At 41.8% G+C, this 15,866-nt stretch overlaps 1 protein-coding gene across 2 annotated transcripts in view; it reads left to right on the top strand.

Moving 5' to 3' along the window:
• Positions 1–15,866, top strand: part of FGL1 (fibrinogen like 1) — a 399,209-nt gene that overhangs the window by 64,133 nt on the left and 319,210 nt on the right. For both annotated transcript variants that reach the window (XM_044062419.1, XM_044062420.1), the window contains exon 3: positions 12,917–13,085. In XM_044062419.1, the coding sequence (XP_043918354.1) occupies positions 12,917–13,085 (169 nt within the window). The remainder of the gene's footprint in view (positions 1–12,916; positions 13,086–15,866) is intronic.

Here is a 15,866-nt window from a genome sequence, read left to right as displayed (position 1 = left end):
TGTAAAAGACAGACCAAACTGCTGGAAAACAATTTCAAATATTTATTCATCTTTTCTTTTAGCAACATGGCATGTATAAAAGCAAACTATATTAAAATAATGCATCAATAAATCACTTTTGAAAACAAAGGCTTTGCTGTATTCATGTAAAGAAAATACTTAAGGATAACTGGCATATATTCACAAGTGATTGCACATTAATATAATATATGCTTGCCTCCATTAAGTTTTATTTTTAAATGATAGGCGTATGTCTAGTTTCTTAGTTGGTTAGCACCATGAAAGGTAATGAAACAATCCATTTACCTTTGTACTACATCACAAGTGAGCTATTTTTGACCATATAAATTAAGATCATGTTTAGTACATAAATGGTCTAAAACATCATATCTGTTCATTTGGGAGCCGTTTATAATCTTGAAATACTGAAATATAGAATTTCAGTATCTCGAGACTATAAACCAGAATGTTTAAAATAGCGAAAGTTCATAATCGAGAATCCGAATATCTCAAATTCGCGGTCATGGCCTTATGCTACGTGATGTCCGGGATTGTGTGTTTATGGTGAGCAGTGCCATGTGTGGATCTAGGTGTTTTGTCAGGTAAATAAGTGTTTTGCAAGGGATTTGAGTGGGGGTTAGAGTGTGTTTGAGTGTGCTGATATCTTTAATGTGTGTGTGAGGGACTGGAGAATGTGCATGTGTGAGTTTGCTTTTGTTTCCTGTTTGTGCGATCTTGGAGTTAGTATATATAAGTAGGGGGGGTGTGGAGGCGCAGCCCTCCACATGGGGGGTGCAGGGGGATTTGCCCCCTGCTTATGTGTGTATAAGTTGTGTATGTGTGTAGTTTTTGTTTGTTTATGTTGTGATGTGAGTGTTGTGGTATATGTATGGTGTAGTGTATGCGGTTTGTTCGGTGTTTTGAATTTCACGGTTTTGGGCTCCGGGTTTTGTAGTTTCGGTGTTTTGTGGATTCGGTTTCATAGTTTCCAGATACTGAAATTTGATGTTTTAGTATTTCGAGATTATGAAGCGAATCTGTTCATTTACACTACTTAGTACCGAGAGGGGTAGTATATAGCATCTCTTGTTCCTATAACACATATATTGGAAGTGTTGTACAGAGTTTCCATATACGGTTGCATACAAAAATATTAGAAATGTATCTATAAGTGTGATTTAAATGATGCTATAGCAAAGTACTTTGTCAAAAAACATAATCAGTACATTGGTCCATTACAATTAAAAATGCTTAATGTTAAGTTGTCAATCTCGCCTTCATTCTTGCTTGATGGGTTCGGAGCCGATCCCTCGGCTCCGACTCGGCACTTGCTAAGCTCGAGAGTCACTTTTACCAGCTCGAGGCAGCCCCATATCCCATGATGCAAGGCGGTAAGTACCCAGATCTCGTTTGCCGCTTCGCTTATGAGGTCCTCCTTTTACCAGCTCCTGGTAAGTGATTCACTTTATTAATATTAAAGCCCCTTTTTGTTAAAAAACTCTTTATTATTAGTTATAAGTTAATTATTTAGATTTCCTGACAGAAAATCCCTGTCTCCTTTAATATTTTTTAGTCAAACTTTACCCATCCCATCCCCTCCCTGTTAGGGTGTGTGTTTATTTTTAGGAATACCTTTTGGTATTTTCTTTAATTTAAGTTTTTTGACTGGTGTGTGTGTGTGTTTTAAGCACCATGTCAAAGGAGAGGGTCTCAGGTTTTAAGAAGTGTGACTCGTGCTGTCAGAAGATGTCTCTGACAGATGGTCACACTTCTTGCCTGTATTGCCTGGGGCCTCTTCACCTGCAGGACTCCTGTGCTATTTGTCATTCCTTCAGCCAGAGAGTCCTGCAGGAAAGACGCAACAAACTGATTCTTAGGGGCCTTCTTAAGCCGGAGGGCTCTCCGGCTAAGTCGGCTCCGTCAAAATCAGTTAAATCTTCCAAGGCCCAGGCTTCTGTGTCTAAGCCTGCGGCCTCGGCTCCGACTTCGTTCAGTCGAGATCGGCTCGGCTGGAGCCGATTCTGGCTTAACAAAGCCTTCGGCACCGATGGCTATCGGTGCCGAATCTGCATCGACCACTTCAGTGTCGGCTCCGATCGGTTCCGACACCCATGTGGCACAGGCATCGGTGTCGGCTCCGATCGGCTCCGACACTGTTACTTTGGTGGCTGTATCGGCTCGGCTGGAGCCGATACATTGAGCTTCCTGTCGGCTCCGAAGTCGGCTCCGACAGGATCTATAGTATCGGTTCCGATGGCTCATTCCAGGAAGAGGTCGAGGTCTCCTTCCTTGGAGCCGATACTTCGCCCGGCTTCACCTCTTCTTTCGGAACTGAGCCATCGGAGCCGATCTTCAAGGTCATCCAGACTGTCAGATCATGACCTAGAGAGAGTGGTCAGTAGATTACTTAAGTCACAGGTACTGGCCCAAATGTTACATAGTCCGTCTCAACAGACGACTGTTGGTCCACACCTCGTTACAGTTCCTCCTTCAACTCTACCCCAGAGCTTGGAGTTGGAGTCTTCGGGAATGGTTACTGCTACGGCTGGAGGACGGATACCCCCTTCTGTTCCTTCAGCCTCTACTCTTATCTCCTCTTCGAGACCTTCATTAGAGGGATTCGGTAGTCGGGCTTCCATGGTCTCCTCCGAGGGGGTGAGTGGCATCGGACCCTTGTCCGAACCTGCTCTTCCCCTTGGAGCCTCGGCCTTGGTGAGCTCGGCTCCGACATCTGCCTCGGAGACTTCCCTTTCGGTGGTCCCTGGAGTTCCTAGCTCTTCGGAGCGGGTTCTCTCGGACCTGCCTGGGAGGTGTGCATTCGAGGTGGTGAAGAGGGTACTGGCCCCTGGTATCAGTCAGCAGGCTGTTCCGTAGCTCCTCCCTCTATAGTACCTGTTGACATCTCTGCCACTTCTCTTGCTACAGGACCCAGAGATCCTCCGCCTCAGGTTTCCCCATTGGGAATTTCCCCCTCTTCCGAGGATACTCCTGATGTTTCGGGAGATCCTCCTAGGAAGAGGACTTGTAAGAGGAAGCATGTAGACTCCCCCGAGTCTGTCACTTCGGATACTGACTTTGATGAGTCAGAGGGATCCCCTAGATCCCCCTCTGAGGATGTCTCCTTCTCAGACATCCTAGAACTCCTGAAACAGAGGGGAAACTGGCCCACCAACAATCCCTCTGAGGATGAGTCAGTATACCTAGAGGCATTTGGATCTCGGCCCTCCACCTCCTGGGTGTCTCCACATTTCGACCCCCTTATGCAGGTTATTGCACGAAAGGCGTGGGCAGCTCCTGACTCTGTAGAGCCAGTCCCTAGGAGGCCTTCAAAATTTATCACTGCCCGTGTGACAAGCAATTCCTCACTAAGGGTGTCCCGCTGATGCCATGGTGGTGGCTGCGGCCACCAAAAGGAACTTGCAGATCCTTCCGTGCCCGTCCATCCTCCTAATAAGGACTCTAGGACCATGGATAGGTGCGGTGGCGGATGTTTTCCTCAGCGACCTTTGCTATGCTCGCTGAATTACCTATGTCACTTCACCAGACTCCAGAGGGATATCCTTAAGGAGCTGGGTGAGGTAGTTCAGGATCCTACAGCTGCAGGGGCTCAAGAAAAATTGCTTCGCAGCTAGGAACCCTCAATTCCATTGCAAACTCCTCCATGCGGCTAATATCTTATGCTGCGGATGGGCCAGTAGAGCCGAGGTACAGGTGTGGCTCTTAGACGCCAAGCCTGGATGCGGCTATGTGATTTTGCGGATCCCTTTAAGGCGTCCTTCACAAATTCTCCCTTTGATGGGTCAGCTTTGTTTGGCCCTCAGGTGAAGGAAACCTTGACCAGGTGCGAACAGGACGGCAAGACTCTTTCTGCTGTTGGAGTCCGTTTTTCCACCCCTTCTAGACCTTATCCCAAAGGACAGAAAGGTGGGAAAATGTGGTTCCGTAAATCCCAAGGAGTCACGCCGGATTCACGTGGTCAGTTTACCCCTAGAGGCAGATGGGGTAACAACAACAGGCGCTCTAGAGGCAGAGGGGGTCCGAAAAACCAGGGAAACAGGGAGCCTCTCTCTGACAAGCCCTTTCAGCATCCCTGAGGTGTTGCCCGGCTGTCCCTCCTTGGAGGCAGTCGGGGGAAGATTATCACTGTACCCAGAAGCCTGGCATTCCCTCACTCAAGACAGATGGGTACAGTCGATCATATCCAAGGGTTACATAATTCCTTTCGAGGAAAGTCCCTTCCCCTCAAGTTCCCTTCCAGATGTACCACCCGGTCTAAGGGAAATTGCAGAGTTAGAAGTCTCAAAACTACTGCAAAAAAGAGCCATTCAGCCAGTTACAATAGACCATTCAGAGCCGGAATCTACTCAAGGTTCTTTTTGGTCCCCAAGAAGACGGGAGACTGGAGACCAATATTGGATCTCAGCAGACTCAACAAGTCTGTCAGGAAGACAAGATTCTGAATGGTCACTCTTCAATCAATTCTGCCCTTCTTACAGAAGGACAACTGGATGTGCTCAATAGATCTTCAGGATGCGTACTATCACATCAAAATTCACAGACGCTCCAGGAGATTTCTCCGCTTCGGCTGGGGTCCAGTCATTTCCAGTTCAGAGCCCTGCCCTTTGGTCTCACTACAGCCCCAGAGTGTTCACCAAATGCATGGCAGTGGTCACGGCTCACCTGAGACGTCAAGGATTCCAGGTGTTTCCGTATCTCGACGACTGGCTCCTGTCAGCCACCACCAGGCATCAGCTTATACAAGCCAGGGATTACACAATAAACCTTTGTTCTCATTTGGGCATCTCAATCAACTTCGAAAAGTCATCCTTATCGCCCTGCCAGTCTATTACCTTCATAGGTGCAAACTTAAACACTGTTCGGATGTCAGCTACCCTTACAGATCAAAGAGTTTCAGACATTCAGAGTCATGTCAGGATCATTCTGGCCAGCAAGAAAGTACAGGCCAGAATGGTTCTAAAGGTATTAAGTCTCATGGCTGCGGCCATTACTCTTCTTCCCCTGGCTCGATTCTACATGCGCCTTCTTCAGTGGATGCTGTTCACACAATGGTCATACCAGCAACTTCCAATGCGTCACCAGATTCTGGTGACACAGACATGCAAAGAGCATCTTGCTTGGTGGATCACATCGCCTCAGGTTCACCAAGGCAGGTACTTTGTACCCCCATCCCCGATAGCCACTGTCACCACGGATGCCTCCCTGATCGGGTGGGGGGGTCATTATCAGGGCAGGATGGTTCATGGGACGTAGCAGCCGTTCGAGTACCATCTGCACATAAATGTCCTGGAGATGAGAGCAGTGCTTTTAACGTTGCAAGCCCTCAACGACTTTCTTCCCGTAGGGACAATTGCAGTCCACACAGACAACATGTCTGTAGTTTGGTATATCAACAAACAGGGCGGAACCAAGTCCTACCCCTTGTGTCGAGAAGCGCTCAGACTATGGCAATGGGCGATCTCCTCTCATCGGTTTCTGGTAGCAACGCATATCCCTGGGAAAACCAACATTGTAGCGGACAGATTGAGCAGAGCTATTCTCATGCCTCACGAGTGGTCTCTCAAGCAATCTATAGCGGAAGAGATTTGTCTGGAATGGGGTCGTCCATGTTGCGATCTTTTGCTACTCCCCAAAACAGCAAATGTCCAGACTTCTTCAGCCTCTTCCCTCTATCAGGCCATCCCCAGAGACGCTCTGACCCAGGATTGGCCCCAGGGACTTCTTTATGCCTTCCCTCCATTTCCTCTGATCCCTCAGGTGATCCAGAAAGCTACCGTTTGAGAGCCAAATTGATTCTCATTGCCCTTACTGGCCTCGACAAGTTTGGTTCCCGTTCCTCCATCATCACCTTTTGGTGCAGCCGTGGCATCTGGACCCAGTGCCAGATCTTCTGATTCACCAATCGGGTCAGCTGCACCGGTCAATCCCTTCTCTCAACCTCACAGCATGGTTGCTCCACTTCCTTCCTTAGCCAGGCTTCCTTTGATCTCTAACCCAGTTAGAGACATCATAGTACCTTCGCTAAAATCCTCTACCAGGAGGATTTATACAAGCAAATGGAAGCGTTTCTCTTATTGGGCTAAGGCCCAGAATATTGATCCTTTTACTGCCCCTGTTCAGGCAGTCCTGGACTTCTTAGCGGAGATTTTTCATGCAGGCTCCTCTTCTTCCACAGTCAGAGTTCAATTGGCTGCTATTTCCAATTTTCATGTCGGGATAGCAGATCATAATATTATGTCCCATAGGCTCTGCAGGGCCTTCTTGAAAGGAATTTTCCTGCTAAAGCCTCCAATCAGGAATCCTTCTCCTCAGTGGGATCTAAATTTAGTGCTGACATCCTTGATTCTTCCCCCCTTCGAGCCAGCTGTTTCTTGTTCCCTGAAATATCTTTCTTGGAAAACTTTATTCCTAGTGGCTATTACATCTGCCAGGAGGGTGTCTGAACTTCATGCTCTTCGGTTCGACCCCCTATTTGGTTTTTCATAAAAACAGATTATCTTTGAGAACTAATCCAACCTTTTTACCTAAGGTCGCTTCAAAGAACAATTTGAATCAATCCATTGATCTCCCTGTATTTTTCCCTAACTATTCAGATAGAGCTGAACAAAAGCTACATTATCTTGATGTCCACCGTCAACTTAGGTATTATTTGGACAGAACAAAAAAATTTAGAAAATCTGATCAACTTTTTGTTTCCTATGCGTATAATAAAAAAGGCCTTCCTGTTTCTAAAGTGACCTTGTCCAGATGGCTTTCTTCGGTCATCTCTGAAATTTATACTCAGGGAAAACAGCTGTGCTCAAAACCTAAAGCACATTCAACTAGGAGCTTAGCTACTTCTACAGCTTTTCAAGCTAGACTTCCTTTGGACACTATTTGTGCAGCGGCCACTTGGGCCACTCCTCACACTTTTGTTTCCCATTACAAATTGGACTTGGCCTCCAGGGACAGAGCCAGTTTTGGCTCTACAGTCCTCAAGAGTTTGTTCCATTGAGCCACCCAGGATAGAGGTGCTAGGGACGCGGTCCCATCAAGCAAGAATGAAGGCGAGATTGACAACTTAACATTAAGAAGTTATGTACCTACCATAACGTTCCATGTTAGTTGTCTTCTCTCGCCTTCTTTCTTGCGACCCTCCCTCCTTCCCCCTGGCCTGGACAGACCTTGTTATAAGAAACTGTTATGCTGAAGACCATTCAGACCTGGTCCTTCTTCCATCTGTAAATTTTCTTTCTTCCTTTGGGAAGTATTTTATGCTTGGTGCTATTGCCCTTTGTCAGCAAACGAGATCTGGGTACTTACCGCCTTGCATCATGGGATATGGGGCTGCCTCGAGCTGGTAAAAGTGACTCTCGAGCTTAGCAAGTGCCGAGTCGGAGCCGAGGGATCGGCTCCGAACCCATCAAGCAAGAAAGAAGGCGAGAGAAGACAACTAACATGGAACGTTATGGTAGGTACATAACTTCTTATTCTATTTTATAAACCAACCAAATGTCCACCTCTGTCCTCTGTCATTTATTTATTTATTTTATTTTTATTCTGCTTTTGTTTGTTGGTTTGTCAAACTGGATTTAGTCTAAAACCCCTTTTCAGTGAGGCCCGGCAAGAAAATCTCCAAAATCACAAAACCAGGGCACAAATAGCAGAGGTCCAAATAATTGAAATTGTGGATCAGGCAGACAGCTGTTTATTAACCATAAACATAAACGCACTCCAAAAATCAAGTGTTTTCATCACAAAGACTTCATCAGATGTTATGCTTTCCACTGTCAAGCCCTCCCTTTAAGTATGTTTATTAACCAATTTTATTTAAAGAAACAGAATAAAATGAGAAAGCATGTATAACACCTTCAGGCAAGTATATGTGGCAATAAAAAATGTTAAACATGAATAAAACCAAAAACATTACAAAGTTGTACATGGAAAAACATCTATAAAAACATGTATAAAAGACAGGTGTGTTAAATACACTAGGTGGCTGAAAAAATACGGGATAGCTAAAAAAATGACAAGACAAGCTAATATAACCATGACTGCAATCTAACCAAAAAAATGAATGCTATAAAATCTTTACAACTTAGCAGTTCTCATCCTGGGAACTTAACTTTGGTTATTGCTTTTAGCATATGAGTACTGTTTGTTATATAATTGTTGCCATTGGTCAAACAATAAATCCTGTGTAATACGTTCATTCAAGGTTTCAACCTCCTTAACAAGTTTACACAATTTACTGTCATTACTTTTGATTAGAAACTTCATAAAAGTGATACCAAAACTATCAAACATAAGATTGCATTCGTTCATCAGTTCGTCAGTCATATCTATGCCTAGGGGCTTCTTAAAAAAATCTAAGCCCCATAGGTACAATGTTTAAAGCAATGCAACGATGTAAATAAGCATTGTCCAACTGAATCCCTTTGATAGCATTCATTTTTTTGCCAAAAACAAAAATCATCTGTTTTAATGTCCCATCAATTGGTTCATTTGTATTAGAATTACCAGCTTTACTATCGTCATTAAATTTAAAGTCCTGCATGTTCAATAGAAAAATGTCAAGCCCTCCGAAGTTATTGTTTACTTTTATTGTCCTCTGTCTATCGGGTGAGCAAGTAGGTGCCCTATCTAATACAGTACCTTGGTTGCCGAGATTAGCGACAACAGAATATGTTCTTTTTGGCACAGTTCTCTTCGGAATAGCTCCCAAGCTATGTACCTCGTCCTCCATATTGTTGCCCTCATCTTCGCCTTCGCGGTTGTTGAATGTCGGCTGTAGTTGACCTGCAACTATACCATGAGAGGAACCGGGTATGCTTGTAGGAGTATTGATAAAATCCTGATGCTCACCACGACCGAGTAAAGCTCCTGCACTTCCAGGTGGATGACGTAAGATCGTAGAACGTGCAGAGTCACTGTTTTGGCTCCTAATAGGTTGACTGAACAAGTCAATCAATCTAGTTACCTCCCCTTTTAAGATAACCATCTCAGATGGTATTTTTTGAATTTCATCCCTTCATATTGGGGAGAAAATCGAAGGCAGTTCGTCCAGCGAGTTCATGGCAAAAACGACCAAAATGCAAAAAACAGGAACCACGTAGTCACAACCACTAGTAAATCACAAGATAAAAAACACTGTGGAAACCAAGAATGTAGCCGCTTGAACCTGAATTAATTATAAGTAAAATTTATTTAAAAACAGTACAAAAGGTTAAGCGCTTTCATCTATAGTACTAGACTTCATCAGAACACAAAAAACACTATTTTAAAAGTTTAAATAAAATATTCCAGCCAATGGCAATCGCCCATTTACATTCAGGCAACCCCCCCATTACATCATTTCCCCATCTTAAAAGATGTGAGTAGTCAAACCCTTGCATATATCACATCTTGGCTTCTATTATTGGTGTGATAGCTATATTCTCATTTATACCTGGTACAGTGGTGGCATTTAATAAAATCTGCCATCTCACCTCCTTCTCACTTAATAGAGCCTTTATGTTCCCCCCTCTATGATGTGGGAATAACACTTCCAATATAGCAAACTTGAACATGTTGCAACCAGGGTTATCTCTAATATGCCTATATAAGGCATTGTTGACATCCCCTTTTTTGATGGCATATAAATGATCATATATCCTATCCTTCAGGCGTCGTCCAGTTTTGCCCACATAAAATCCAGGACATCTTGTACACAAGGCGAGGTATATGACATTCCTAGTTTGACAATTGCCTTTGGCAAAAGTTATTGTAGTTTGGCTCCTATTCCCTACACACTTTGTAAATTCTTCTAATATGGCAGAGCATTGATTGCATCTGCCACATTTTAATTTTACTTATAATTAATTCCGGTTAGAGCGGCTATGTTCTTGGTTTCCACAGTGTTTTTTTTCTTGTGATACCGCTCAGTCTCTTAGTGCAAAACATCTGGACAAAGCCTGACAGACTGGGGGGACAAAGGCCCCAAATAGGGACAAGCTTTAAACATTGCTCTTATAAACTTAGAAAGTTGCTAGAGTAACAGAAATGTGTTTTAGCATGCATTTTTTCTGAAGAATATGAAGTCTGAAACACAAAATATATCATTATTTAGTGACTTAAATCCTCAGATCATCCCAGTGATTTGCCAGAAAATTATGAATTTTATGAGGAACATAACAAAAATATGAAGCAAAAATATGGATATTCTGCAAAAATCTCGTGAGTTGAGAGGTATAGTGTTTTTGTTCAGATGGAGAGAACATCCACATGTTGATTACCACAGAAAATGAAGGTAGTCCTTCCCCTCAAAGTATGCTTTATTGCTACATTAAGAAAATGATCTTTTCCACCGGCACTCAGTGAGTGGGGCCTAGATTTGACTCCTGCAATTCACATTTTATTAGTTGTTTCAGCTTATGTACACCTGATTCTTCCTACATCACAAACCATCTTTTATGTATCTAAGAGTAACACCCATTGCTGGCAGCTTCACTTTTTGTACTTCGGTGCTATTCATTTCACTTAGAAAACCCCCATTCTAGCTCAGACCTCCAGTGGTATTTTTTGAGCTATGATACAGAATCTGAATTGCCTAGATGTAGCAAGACTCTGCTGAGTCTAATTATGGTGGCTGCCAAAAAAAGCAGTTGCTAGAAAATGGAAATCAAAGTCTAAACTAACTATACTAGAAGTAACAAAAATAGTAACAGAAATAAAACAACTGGAACGGGGATCTTTGGAAAAGGGTAGGAGTAAATTACTCAGGAAAGTATGGGAACTGTGGGGTCAATACATATTAAAGAAGTCTGACTATGAATGAGTTTTGTAATGACTGACAATGACTGGATATATTAAAAGTGATGTATAATGTTTGCAGCTACAGTTGTGTTGGCATGGTTTGATAGGTATAATGTTTGCAGATGAGATTGTATCATTATGGTTTATTTTAATTTATATAAATGTAAGATTGCCTATGTCATACATGAACATTTAATAAAGATGTTTTTTGTTAAAAAAAAATAAAAAAGACCTCCACTAGTATGAAAAATGGACCTAATACAGCTCTGTTGTGTGGTCACATTATTTGGAACAAATTAGTAAGGCAAGTAAGTATCTAACAAACAGTCATCAGATGTGTATGTCAAATTAATGTTATTGCTGTGTTTTTGATCCATAGTAGTGCTCATGCTATTAACCACACCCCATAAATCTTCTTCCCTTTGAACCACAAATTCCAGCACTGTCCTTGATCTGGGCTACCTCAAGGAAGGAGGAGCCTGAGAGTGGAGACATCTCATGCTATTAGGCATGGTATTGAGTCATCCTTCATAAAGGCTGAGATTCGTATACGATAGGCTTATAACCCTACCCTTGTTGGCCAGCAAGCACAGTGCAATGCCTGGAATGACAAGCCCAGGACTGGCTTGTATAGCCACACACTCTATGTTTAGTTTGAATATAAGCACAACTTACATAGGATCTTTTTCCTTAATCCATGTACATATGCAGTTCTGTTTTGAGAATTTCCTCCCCCTGGAATAATGAGTTGGCTCTGTACATATACAGTTCTGTTTTGAGACCTTCCTCCTCCTAGAGTAATGACAGTCATACTCATTCTTCCCTGATCAGTTAAATGAATGTTTGTTTCGCTACTTGAAACCTGATCATCTGGGTCATAGTCAGACTTTTACCTCTTACATTTGCAGTCATTGCTAGAGACAGGCTGAATAAAAGTGGTCACCTTCTTCCTACAAATACTGCACACACTTTCTGTTGACTGCAGTTGTTTACACAATCAACAGAAATTTAGTTGTGGCATGTTTTCTGTGGGGTATTCTAGATTAGCCCTATCTGTTTCTAAACCTGTGAACATTTAAATATGTATCTGTATGTATGTATGTATGTATGTATGTATGTATGTATGTATGTATCTATCTATCTATCTATCTATCTATCTATCTATCTATCTATCTATGTCTATCTATATCAATATTTGTCTGTATATATTGCTATCACAGGCCCCCCCCACCCCCCCGATTTAGTACCCATCTGCTACTCCCAGACTGCCTCCTCCACTAACCTGATCACTGGGGTACTAGGTTTTATTCCATCCAGGTGTAGCATTGTGAGTCAAGGGAGGGGAAAAACTCATCAGAACCATCACTTATTGACTTCGGAGTGGGTCAGGCATATTAGCAGCTACTGGTGCAGTGTTATCTACAGCAATTACATTTCCTTGTTGGATCTTTTCCCTATGCTCATTCAAAATACAGATATGCAGTAACATCAGCCCTTGTGTACATGCATCCATGTGCATTTAAGGATGTCTTTTTGTGTACCCCCTCTTTCTGTTAAAGACTTTAACTGCCGGATCCTCAGGTCTCTAATAGGGGTCATGTGTACTATGTTAGCTCTTCATCCCTTCCCCTAGGAGAAATGCAAGCCCAGTAACTGCTGCAACTGATCCTTCCTGGCTGGGTCTTTCAATAATCCATGCTTGTTTCTGAACCTAAGTCACTGGCAGAGTAGTTTGTCCTTTGTCCTTGTAGCAGATGGACTCAATATCCTACGTATTCCAATGTTTTTGCTGTAGTCATCAAACTCATGCCTTCACTGGGAAGTCCAGAAAGGGTTCTCTGTGAAACTTATATCTATAAATGAGAAAAAAATGCATTAGTAAAACATTTCATTAGGTTTTAGTTTAACCCGATATTGCATTTAGAATTTACATTAGTGGGCATGAGGTTCTGTGTTATCAAGCTATTTAAATGCTGAAAAAAATAAAAACAAACTTTAAAATGTGGACAGTGTTCAGAGATTAATATGTAGATTATAGCTTCTAAAAAAAAATTTGTAATTTGTAAAGACATGCAGTTGCTTTTATCGTTCATGTTCAGTAAACAGTGTTGCATTTGCACCACAGCTAACCTGTTTGGAAGAGCAATCCAGGCTGCAAGCTCAAGTGAAGACCCTGGAACTAAAAGTCAAGCAGCAGCAGCTGAAAATTATGCAGCTTCTCACTCAGAGGGAAGCACTTGGAGCACTGTCAGACAATGGCAATGTCATCGAACTGGAAGGAAAGCGGTATGCAGGTACTGAGGGCTCATGTCATTTTTTTTTCTTTCCTTTGTTCTCTCTCCCCTCTCATGTCATTTGTGTAGCTTCCTTCCTTCTTTTTTCATTCCTACTCTCCTCCTTCCCTCTGATATCTGTCTGATGAAAGTTCACTTCACAATCCTGTTAGAGAAACCTTAGCAGAACCATTTTGTACATTTTTGATGATGTATCTTAATATGTAATGAAAATGCAAGGTTTGGCAACAGACAGGGTTAAGCTAGAATAGTTAATATAAAATATACCAGCACTACATTTCTGTGGATCATGTAGAAGAGTTGCAGTCAAGAGAAGAGGGTGTTAACAGCAAAAAGTTCAACATTTTCATCCAGCTTCCCTAGCAATGACTGCCAAGTGTTGAGGGAAAACTACATTTTTCTGAAAGTGCAACATTGCTTAGTACCAGTCTCTCCAAAGGTCTAGCAAAATGATAAATTATTCGTTATATAAAGCTATTGATAAAAACCTGTGATGAAGAATGGCTAACCACCTACTGTTTTCTGCATCCATACATTAAATGCGGTGAGATACTGTTAAGTCAAAACTAAAATGTAAAATGCAATCTGAAGAAAATGGTACAGCTATACATTAATGACTTCTTTTAACAAAACATCTTTATTAAATTATCACACATGGCATAGGCAATCTTACATTTATATAAATGAAAAACAAACATTAACACCATTTTAGTTGCAAATATTATACATCACAGAAACCACTGAAACAACCCTAGTTGCAAACATTATATATCACTTATAATCTATCCACTCATTGTCAGTTAAGCATCATGTGGCTCATTCAAATCCTGCCTCTTAAATCTTGTTCCTTCTCTGCATATATTTTTCCCCACAGTTCCCATTTTTCCTATGTAGTTTGCTCCTTCCCTTTTCTAAAGATCCCAGTTTCAGTTGTTTTATCTCTGTTACGATATTCACTACTTCTAGTACAGTTGGTTTAGACTTTGATTTCCATTTTCTAGTAATTGTTTTTTGGCAGCCACTATAATTAGCCTCAGCAAGGCTTTACTATGTCTAAGCAATTCCGATTCTGCATCATAGCACAAAAAAATAATCTCCCCAGTCAATCCAGTCTGCTCACCCTGCATACCTGGCACATTAGTCCACAGGGAATCCTTAAAGTCTGCCAGCTCATTATACTCCCAAACAATATGTTTCCAACTGACACTTTTTCCCTGACACACCTCCAACATTTGCTATTTACCCGAGGAAAAATTATTTGGAGAATCCTTGGGGTATAAAAATACCTGTGTAAACACTTCCAGGCAAAGATCCTAAATCTTCTAGACTTTGTTGCATATTTGGGAAATATACATATATCTCCCATTGTCTCTGTGAATTGCTTATCCAGTCTCTCTTCCCAATCCTTTCTAACCTTCTCTGATCGATTCTTATAGTTATCATGCAATATTTTCTATGCTCTACTAATTATTTCTTTTTTAATGGCAGCTTCTAGTGCTGGTCTTTTATTTAAGCCCCCCCCCCCCGCTTCTTTCTCTTTGCCTATACTCTGATATCAATCCTTGATAGGGAAGGCAATCTTTACCTGTAGTCCAAATATATTTTTGGCATCTTCCCATTCTATTACCTTTCCCTTTTTAGCAATTTGCTCTCAGTACCTTGGTTCCTTTGCCAATTTTCTCCAATAAATTCCAGCCCTCTCTTGCTTATTGTCTGTATCCTTAACTGCAATCATCCCTATTGGCAGAATCTCTTTTCTCCATTTCCGTGCTGGTTTAGTTCTTAAAAATACTCCCTGCTATTTTATGACTATAATATTGTGTATGATTGTTGTAGTTCTCCTTAAGAGTCTGCATACAAAATCCCAGTCTCTCCTTGTTTCTTGAGCTTTCCCTATGTATCATCATCATCCCTTTCCACTTTAATTGTAGTTTTCTGCTAATCCTATGCATAAAAGCCTTAACTGTGTTGCTCTAAAATACCCCCTCAAATTGGGTAATCCTAGTCCTCCTTGCTCTTTTGGAAGAATCAGCTTATCCCACTTGACCCATGCCATCTTCCCCTCCCAGATAAAATCCTTCAGCTCTTTTTCAGTTGCTATCCACAGCTTCTACTCTGGTTGATAAAAATATGTCTGACCTGTGTAAAAGATTAAAGGGACTAAAACATTTTAATTGCTTGTAGCTTACTATCCATATCCATATAACAAAGCCTCCGGGTTCTCATTTTTTGTATTATCTTCTGTTAGTCTCTTCCCACACATCCTTAGCTGGCACAACAGTAATTTCTAATCCATACTCCTACATGCTTCATTTTATCATGTTCCCATAAATATAGATATTGTTAGACCAATTCATGTGTGGGTACATAATTTACCGCTATTCCCTTTGTTTTTGCTTCATTAATTTTGTATCCTGAAAAGATTTCAAACTGTCTTAAAATGTTCTGCAAAACTATAATGTCTTTTTCTGGTTTTATCAGGTATAAAAAATATCATCTGCAAACGGAGACAACTTTTCTTGACTGCCATACCAATTATATCCTTGAATTTCTGAGTCCCTTATTTTTTTGACAATGGTTCTAAATATAATGCAAACAACAAAGGGGAAAGAGGACACCCCTGCCTGGTTCTTTTAGTCAAGCAGAAGTTATCAGAGAGGACTCCACCATCTTTAATTTTTGCCTCCAATCCCTCATATGGACCCCTAATCAACATTATAATTGTATGAGGGAAAGGAAGTGCACCCACTGCCCTGTTCATGAAGTCCCAGTCTACTAACT

Source organism: Protopterus annectens, chromosome 2.part1, assembly GCF_019279795.1.
Source record: "Protopterus annectens isolate FY-2018-M chromosome 2.part1, PAN1.0, whole genome shotgun sequence".
NCBI lineage: Eukaryota > Metazoa > Chordata > Ceratodontiformes > Protopteridae > Protopterus > Protopterus annectens.
Note: the sequence above shows the minus strand (reverse complement) of the source record. Positions and strands in the feature narration are given on the sequence as shown.